This window comes from Rutilus rutilus (genome assembly GCF_951802725.1).
Source record: "Rutilus rutilus genome assembly, chromosome: 4".
Taxonomy (NCBI): Eukaryota; Metazoa; Chordata; class Actinopteri; order Cypriniformes; family Leuciscidae; genus Rutilus; species Rutilus rutilus.
Window position 1 is genome coordinate 7,546,758 of NC_140212.1, and position 9,335 is coordinate 7,556,092.

General features: G+C 35.6%; 1 protein-coding gene across 1 annotated transcript; it reads left to right on the top strand.

Moving 5' to 3' along the window:
* Positions 1-359: 359 nt before the first annotated feature.
* Positions 360-5,310, top strand: naf1 (nuclear assembly factor 1 homolog). Its single transcript, XM_084406489.1, has 9 exons — positions 360-467; positions 1,246-1,784; positions 1,929-2,100; positions 2,264-2,357; positions 3,890-3,972; positions 4,131-4,291; positions 4,392-4,443; positions 4,602-4,692; positions 4,828-5,310. Exons 1-9 carry the CDS (start codon positions 429-431, stop codon positions 5,151-5,153), a joined length of 1,557 nt encoding a protein of 518 aa, XP_084262615.1. The 5' UTR covers positions 360-428; the 3' UTR covers positions 5,154-5,310.
* The last annotated feature ends 4,025 nt before the right edge of the window (positions 5,311-9,335 follow it).

A 9,335-nucleotide genomic window follows, 5' to 3' on the forward strand; every position in this document is an offset into this window, starting at 1 on the left:
GAAGGAGTTGTTTTTCCAATTACATTACGACACTTTGAAGGATTTAATTCCAGCTTTATGCTGATGCGGTAGTTTATCGGCTGTGTGTATTAATAACTTACCTGACATTTTATTTGGCAAACAATGAAAAGAAGAGAATAATCGTGATTCAGTACATCAGGTTTCTTGCTTCTCTTTCCTAAGTGCCCTGGAAAAGCCAGCTTGTGCTCTTCCTATTTATATTATTGTATAAAATACAATATCTTTAATTATATACGATAAACAAATGATACATTTCTTCTTCTTTAAAAAAAAAAAATGTATTATGATTTTGTCATTAATACTTGGGCCTTTTATTTTGAAAGAGTCTTAAGGTTCCTGTTGTTGTGACGCCAATGACGTAAAATAGCGATTTCTTCTTCACGCTGTTCTCACATGGAAACCTAAACATGGAGAATTCAAGCACAGAGAACGTAATTGATGGCCAGGTAAAGAATATTCTATATCCTTGCGTATGTTTTGATCATTCATATTCATTGCGACACATTTGGTACGTACTGAATAAGTACTGACTGTTAGAAAAGTGTCAACTTTTACTTTAAACGTGAATTATCAATAATTCAGCGTGCACATCAACCATGAACATTAGTTAGGTCACTTTTATTAACTGATAGTGGGTGATAAAGCTCACGTTGGAAATTAATCGTCAAATTTTTTTATACTAAATTGGAATGCAAGTCACTGTATCACTTATATCCGTACTGCCACCCTCATTAGTTACTTTAAGCGTGCATGCTGGTTACTTAAAGGTACACGTTTGTTAAATAAAATAAATATTACGCAAAAAACTATGAACAGCACTTTAGAGGAATATCTTTGAAATGTATATATATTACTTTTTTATTCACATGAGGTAAAGAATCTAGACACCAGTCTTCTCTTCTAGGGGAAAAAAAGGCTGTTTTATTCTACATGTAGCGGGTCGCCCTCTCATGGACGAATGTTGATATCACGTGACCGTATAGGAGTTTATCGAGTTAAAATAATAATAATAATACTACAAATATAACGTGCTTTCAGTCACTGCTCAAGGCATTTTATAAAGTATAAACAAAGAAAAAATATCTAAAGAAAATAACAGATGCAATATACATACTATAGACAACATCAGGTTCAAAACCCATAGCAGATATTTAAATCTATTTAAATTTGAGTTTGTATTAGTCTCTCATCTCATCTGTTCTCTCAATCTAATTTCTTTTCCAGGATCAAGATGAGACCAAATCTGAAACCGAAAAAATGGAATTGGATATTAATAATACAGAGTTTCAGACTGAAACGAATCAGCGCTCCGGTCCGCTACTCAGACAAACTGATGAAACCTTCGCCAGTGAACAGTCTGAACAAACAGGAGATCAGTGCAGCAGGGTTCGGCTTGGACCAGCAGAAGGTCCGTACACCTGTGATCAGTCTATAGACACTGGACATCAGAGCTCCGGTACTCCATCTGAACAAACTGGTCAGCAGAACTCAAGTGATCAACTTGTACCACCATCAGAACCGTGCACCAGTGATCTTTCTGGACTGGCAGGAGATCAGATGTCCATTGTTCAGTCTGAACAAACAGGTGATCAGAGCTCCAGCATTCAGTCTGAACAAACAGGAGATGAGAGCGCCAGCGTTCAGACTGGACCTGCAGAGGTGCAGTGTGGAGTTGTGGTTAGTCCACACTCTGGCACTGGGTCATTGGCTTTGTTGAGCATGCAGTACAGAGGGAACAGCTCGGATGACAACTGTTCAGACAGGTAAAATAATAGGACGTTAAAGTCTGTAGCATCTGACCCATGCCTTGGTATCTTCAGTTAATCATTTTATGCACATAAAGAATGTTCCAAAAAGCTAGTCAAAATGACTATTGATTATTTAATGATTACTTTTGTGTGATTCAGTGACTCAGACTCTTCGTCCTCCACATCGTCCTCTTCATCGTCCTCATCCTCTTCTTCCTCTGAGCCTCTTGAGGTAGTGTTGAAGAATGCAGATGAAGACGATGAAGTTGTTGCAGTGAGCAATGAGAAGAGGCCAGTACCAGTGAAAGTCCATGATGAGTTGCTTATCGAGGTGAGGGGAATGAGCTGTAATAGACCACTCCTTTTTTTTCCCTAAACAGCGATCCATAAACCAAATTGATGTGTTTCTGTTGGCAAAATTTCTCAATTTCTTTGAATAGAATCAACTAAGATGCTGGCATACATGAGAAAAAAGGTATCTTCTGTGTGTTTAGGACCTTCCTGCAGTGGAGAACCTGATCATCAGCCTTCCAGAGGACACCGAGATGGAGCCCGTTGGCACAATATCAAGCATTGTGGAGCAATTAGGTATTCAGGCTTCGGGCAAACTCTAAGCATATATAAAACAATAATATTGTGAAGAAAATCTAATCATTCTAAATAACCACTTTCTATTTTAATATATTTTAAAATGAATATAATTTATTCCTGTGATGGCAAAGCTGAATTTTCAGCATCAGTGTCACATGATCATTCAGAAATCATTCTAATATTTGCTATATTATTTTTGCATTTCTTATGTTTCTAAAGCAGCATAAACATTTCATACATTTCTTGTTATCAGTGCTGAAAAGAGTTGTGCTGTTTAATATTTTTTTGGAAACACACTTTTTTTGAGAGAGAGAGAGAGAGAGAGAGAGATTATTTTTCCAGGACAAAATGCATCTTAAGTAAATAAATAAAGAGAAATAAATAAAATTAAATATACAAGTCCAAACAATCATCACTATCAATATCACAAATACACTGATTCACAGCCCATCGGTGTTTAAACTCCATGTCATTTACCAGTTTATGATATGTGAACTCAATTTTAATGCGAGATTTTACTAGTCCTTTTAGAATGGACACAATATCATCTGACCCAGCCCCGTTCTAACGATATTTTCTTGATAGCCAAATTGCCAGTTTAGCTTTTCCAAAAATAAAATTAATTAACACATGCACCTCCCTCTTTCTTCTACTGTATTTTGGACCATAAATAAAATAAACTGGTGTAAACATTTCTCATAATTTATGAGACCACTCTTCTAAAATACAAAAAACTGGTTGAAGTCTTTTGCACTTTAAAAACAAATGAAAAACTGATAGATAGATAGATAGATAGATAGATAGATAGATAGATAGATACACACACATTTTCCACTGGGCAAAACAAAAACCATTTTAGCTAGGAGACACCATGCAGGTTTTGTCTTGCCTGAATTTAAAGGCGATCTCATACAAAATGTATTCATTTTCATTATTTCATGTATTCGTATTCATTCACTAATTACCAGTTTTGTAATCTAAAGGCATCTGGTGAATGAAATTAGTAATTACATCCACTTCCTTTTGTTTTTCCTAAATATAATGATTTTTAAAGTAGCATAAAGTTCATTATCTCCAGGAGAGCATTTATTTATTGCATAAGGTGATATTTACTCCTGTGGTTCTCAATCCTTTTGACTATATATTTAGCATTTTAATTAAGATGGTTAATATAACTTAATTGAAATAATTTTAAGACTTATTTGGCCCTCTTATTTGGATTGAGAACCACTGATTTAGTCCAATCTTCTCTATCTAAAATGAAACCCCTGGTGATATATATATATATATATATATATATATATATATATATATATATATATATATATATATATATATATATATATATATATATATATATATATATATGTATATACACACATACATACATACACACACACACACACACACACACACACACATTTTCCACTGGGCAAAACAAAAACCATCTTAGCTAGAAGACACCATGCAGGTTTTGTCTTGCCTGAATTTAAAGGTCATCTCATACAAAATGTATTCATTTTATTTAGTGATCGTGGAGTCATACAAGAACACACCAGCACTGAATGAAGACAGTGTGTTATTCAGCAAAAACAGAAACTCTGTTGGCAAGGTCAGTAACAATTATCCACCTGTGCCAAATTTATTTCCCAAACTTTTGTAACAGTATATACAATTATTTCAAATCTGTTGTCTTGCAATGTGGAAACACGTCTATTGTGCAATAAACCATTGTTTTGTGGTACTAAAAGGTTGTTGGTTCCTCCTCAGGTCTTTGAAGTCTTCGGGCCGGTTTGTCAGCCCTACTACGTTTTGAGGTTCAACTCCCATGACGATATCGACCAGAAAGATCTTAAACTTCGAGACCCGGTTTACTGCGCCCCTAAAATTAAAGATTTCACGGACTACGTCTTTACAGAGCGACTTCAAAAGTGAGTACCTCATCATTCGAGCGGAAAGCTTGGGTGTGCCTCGGTTTTATTGAAAAAAAAATAACATTCTAACATTTACAAATGATTCCTCTCAAACAAGGACCAAAGGCTCAGATGCATCCTGGAAGAATGACCAGGAACCACCCCCTGAGGTAAATGTGCCCTTTTCATAACAATTATTTGGGAAATCAGGTCAGCAAAGGCTTAATCTCTATGGAGAGAGTGATATCCTGCCTTAATATGTCATCAGTGTTATCTGTTAATAAGTGATGGTTTAGCCTCTCCGCTGATTGGTTTTTATTCTGTGTAGGCACTTGACTTTAGTGATGATGAGCAAGAGAAGATGGCCAAACAGAAGCTGAAAGAGAAAAAGAGACGGCAGCAAAACGATTCTGACTCAGGTGGGTCGAACAGTCCACATTTTTGTTGCGAGCTGAATTCGAACCCGCGTCGCCCACATGAGCGCTATGACTTAATGCGCACATGCACTCGGCTAACCACTCTCTCTCATCCTCTTTCTTTGGTTCCTTTACCAGAGGATGAATCGGACGTCCATAAAGAGCCTCAAAAAGCAGGCCGGCGGAAGCCCAGGCAGAACCGCAACGTTCCCCGTGGGCAGCACCACAATCGTGGCGGCGGTTTTCATAGCAACTATCACGCTCACCCCCACTTCCAACCTGACTACATGTTCCACCATCAGGACCCACACATGTTTCCTTTCCAGCGCCCAATGATCCCACCCTTTCCCAGACCTCCACCCTTTCACATGGGCATGAACCCGTGGCCCCCAGGGCCCAATCAGGGCTTTATGTTCCAGCCCCCACCTCCACCACCACCACCACCACCACCATTTAATCAATAAACCTGTGACTGAATCCTCTTCACAACCTGCACCCTTAAATGGATCACAATCTTTGCGTACTAATATAACTATATACAGGTGTGGATCAAACTTGACTGTATATTGTTAGTGCAATTTTTCATTTTGTATTAAACATGATTAATTTCTTTATACTGTATATATATATATGTATATATTATGTGTCTCTTTTACTTTGTGGTGTTAGACACGATTACTCTATTTTTAATGCTGCATTGTACATTTATTACAAAGTATACACTTCAATAATGAGATTTATGTTCCTATTTTTTGTAGCACGGCCCGGTAGAAAAATAACAATCGTCAATCACCTGTACAGTGTAGAAAACCAAATTTTGACAGTTTGTTAAGAAAAAGTGTGAGTGGTGCTTGCTCACTGTCTGTCACTGTGATTTTCCCAAGTAAGACATGTTCCCGGATCAATATATTTCAACATATTTTTGACTGCTGCATACATCATTGAGCCTGCCTGGTAATAATAATAATAAAAATGATAAAAACAGCCTTGAGTAGATGCGATAAACAATGACCAATCACGTAACTTTTATTCCAGGGATCAAGCGCATAGGAATGCGCACCTATAGAATGATTCAGTTACCTTTTACAGCTCAAGTAACCTGGCTAAGTGAGTGATTGTCTTTTTCTTAACAATATTGCTGTGATAAATGTTGTCTAATTACCAGTTTTGTAATCTAAAGGCATCTGGTGAATGAAATTAGTAATTATATCCACTTCCTTTTGTTTTTCATGAATAGAATGATTTTTAAAGTAGGATAAAGTTGATTTTGGGCTTCATTATCTCCAGAAGAGCATTTATATATTGCATAAGGTGATATTTACTCCTGTGGTTCTCAATCCTTTTGACTATATTGACTATATATTTAGCATTTAAATAAGATAGTTAATATAACTTAATTGAAATAATTTTAAGACTTATTGGGATTGAGAACCACTGATTTAGTCCAATCTGCTCTATCTAAAATGCCACCCCTGGTGGTCTGTTCTATTGTTTTTCCATCTAAAGATTTTCAAAATAGCAATAGCTCTGTTACCTATCATCCCATGATCCCATATCCCTTTTCCGACAGATATTTTGGATGTCGTGGAATGCTCTCGTCTTTCTGTTGTTTAGAAACTGTAATTCTGACCTCAGCATCCCAAGTGTTGTGACTCAAGGTCACAGTGTGTTTCCATCAGATTGCCAGTGCCCAGAGCAACGTAATCCATCTGGGAACTGGCAGTTTAATTTGCTTCCCTGCAGTATGGGGCACCTGTATGGAAAGCGTGGACTGCGATTGCTATCTCAAGCATGTTTGAGCCTCTGAAACAGGAAGGAAATGTGTGTGGGTTATTTTGCAGTTACATATAGCTCATTTACTAAAGAAAGATTTACTTGTTTATTTTTATTAAAAATTTGTATGCAAAATTCCAAAAATGGCAAACCATAACAATTTATCCAGTATTGTTGACTGCCAGTTAGGCAAATATACCCCTTGACAATCTGTTATTGATAAAATATTGAAAAAAGGGAAAAGTTACAATAATGTGTTCACCACAAAAAAAAAAAAAGATGTTGTTGGTCACTGGCTGTTTTGATTAACCAGTTTTTAGTTGCATGGGTTTGTTTGGTCAGTAACATAGTTGACATTTTTTTGCCAAAAAAAAAAAAAAAAAGATATATAATCTTATAGAAAATTAAATGTAAATTCAATAATAATAATCTTTTTCTGAAGTATTAAGATTTTCGAAATAATTTTAACATAATGTTGACTAATAAAGGTGGTAAAGCGGCCACGTGGTGGTAAAAGGTCGTAGCTCTCAGAAAATTACGAGTTTACACGTAATAATTACATTCTACAAGCGCGTGGGTCCACAAATAAATTAAATAATTAAAACATGCATTCAGTAAGTGTAACGTTATACTTTTTTTTAATTTTTTTTACGAAAATTGTTTTAAAAAAAAATACCTTTCATCAACAATGGACATTTTCAAACGGCCTAAGTTACCCTAAATTGTAGAATGACGTATCGATCCTTCGCTATGGCAGATCGTAGATTTCTGCAGCTTTAAAAAGAGTCCATGTCCGTTTGTTGGCCTTGAGCTTAAAATGTTGAATTCCCTTTGAGCTTTTTTGGTGTGTGTGTTTATGTGAAACAGAGAGAAATGGCCGAAACGGAGCGTGTTAACTAACAGACCCCAAAATAACCACGTTAACCTTGAGCAGGTGTAGCTGTGTAAGTATGTGATTAAACTTTCAACTTACACTACACAGAAACCCTATCAGTTTCTGGTGGTGTCTTTTTGTTTTGTATTGAGGTGTCATTTAAGGGCAACATTCTTGGCCCTGTTTCAGCGGTGATTCAGTTTCCTTTCGGTGACGGTGCCAGCTCGGTTGCCAAGCAACGCTATCAAGTGGCTGTGACAGAGTGGCAGCTCGTCGCGCGCTGCCTGACACGAATGTCCTACAATCTGAATGGTTTTTGCTAACAAAGATTATAAGCTTCTGCGAATGGCAGAATATGTCTCTCAGGCAGCTGTTGTTTCTTAATGAGGGAAGTAAGTTTCCTTCCCTTAGGGTAGTGGATACGCGCAATACCTATTGTATGTTGCATCTCAACAATAATACATACAGGCCATTGTACATCGATATATTACGTGTAACGTTATATGCTAATTTAAACAAGATGTGAGTTACAAAGGAGAGTTTTGATAAATAAATGACCCCCACTGTCATTTAGTCTTGTTTGTTCTAGTGTGTTTGTGTTTATGGTCAACATTATGCAGTGTATACTGTAGTATTCAGAAAGTAGTGTGCTGGTTGTCCATAGCCTGAGAAATGTCTATTCTTATAAAAAAATTATAATAATTGTTTATGCATATTAATGAAATATACATGTCTTCTATTTCAGGATGTTTTATTTTTCAGGGCTTTGCAACGCTGTCGTCATATCTTGCTTGAACATCAAGACCCTGATCTGGGCTGAGAGTTTCAGTACGAGGCCTTCATGTTGTTTCAATTCGTCGTGCTGGGAGAATGAAGACCAGATCTGCACAAATCACAGTCAGAATGTAAATACCCTGCCTGAAATAGCTATGATGCAGTTGACTGCCGTGATATTGACTCACATTTATGAAAACGTCTTCAAAATCTATTGAGGATTATGGAAAAGTCGATAATAAATACAATTAATAATACAAATATTATTATTTATTAATCTGATAGGCTTAATAAATTTCGATTAAGGAAATCGATTAATCGCAATTAATCACACCTAACATAAAAGTTTGTAAATATGTGTGTGTGTGTGTATATATATATACATATGATACATGCATACTGATATATATACTGTATATATATATATACACACATACACACGTATATATTTACAAACTTATGTTAGATGCTATTAATCGATTTGAGTTTGACAGCACTGATTTTAATTTATAATTATATAAATAAATAAACAAACAAACAAACAAATGGCATGAAACCAACTTTGCAATAATAAATGCAATTAATAAAAATATGAAAATATTTTTCAAATAAGGAAGACTTAAAATAATAAATGTTTATAATATTTTATACTTAAAACTGTTCATAATTAATAATATTATTAATAATAATCATCATCATCATCATCAAATAATATTAAATATCTTAAAGGAATAGTTTACCCAAAAATGAAAATTCAGTAATTAATTACTCACCCTCATGTCCTTCCAAACCTGAAAGACTTTCGTTCATCTTCAGAACACAAATGAAGATATTTTTGATGAAATCTGAGTGATTTCTGTCTCTCCAAAAACTTCATAAAGAGATCGTAAAACTAACCCATATGAATTGAGTGGTTTAGTCCAAATTTTCTGCAGAGACACCATCATTTTATGATGAACAGATTGAATTTAGACTTTGTGCTAGTTGCGTAGCTGTCAATGCAGGGACAGAAAGCTCTCAGATTTCATCAAAAAGATCTTCATTTGTGTCCCGAAGATGAGCAATAAACTTGTTACTTTGTTTTTTTTCTTTGCAGTCATTGTGGCCCCAAATATAAGTGCAAAATCATCAAAATGCTCCCAAAAGCCAGATGATTTAAATCTGTGGGCAAATGGACCACACAAAGCAATCGAAGAGTTAACAGATGAGAAAAGAGCAAAGTGAG

Coding starts and splice junctions, on each gene's coding strand:
- naf1 (XM_084406489.1), top strand. CDS start 429: ATGGAGAATTCAAGCACAGAGAACGTAATTGATGGCCAG. Junction 2,101..2,263: donor ATGATGAGTTGCTTATCGAG/GTGAGGGGAATG, acceptor CTGTGTGTTTAG/GACCTTCCTGCAGTGGAGAA. Junction 3,973..4,130: donor ACAGAAACTCTGTTGGCAAG/GTCAGTAACAAT, acceptor GTTCCTCCTCAG/GTCTTTGAAGTCTTCGGGCC.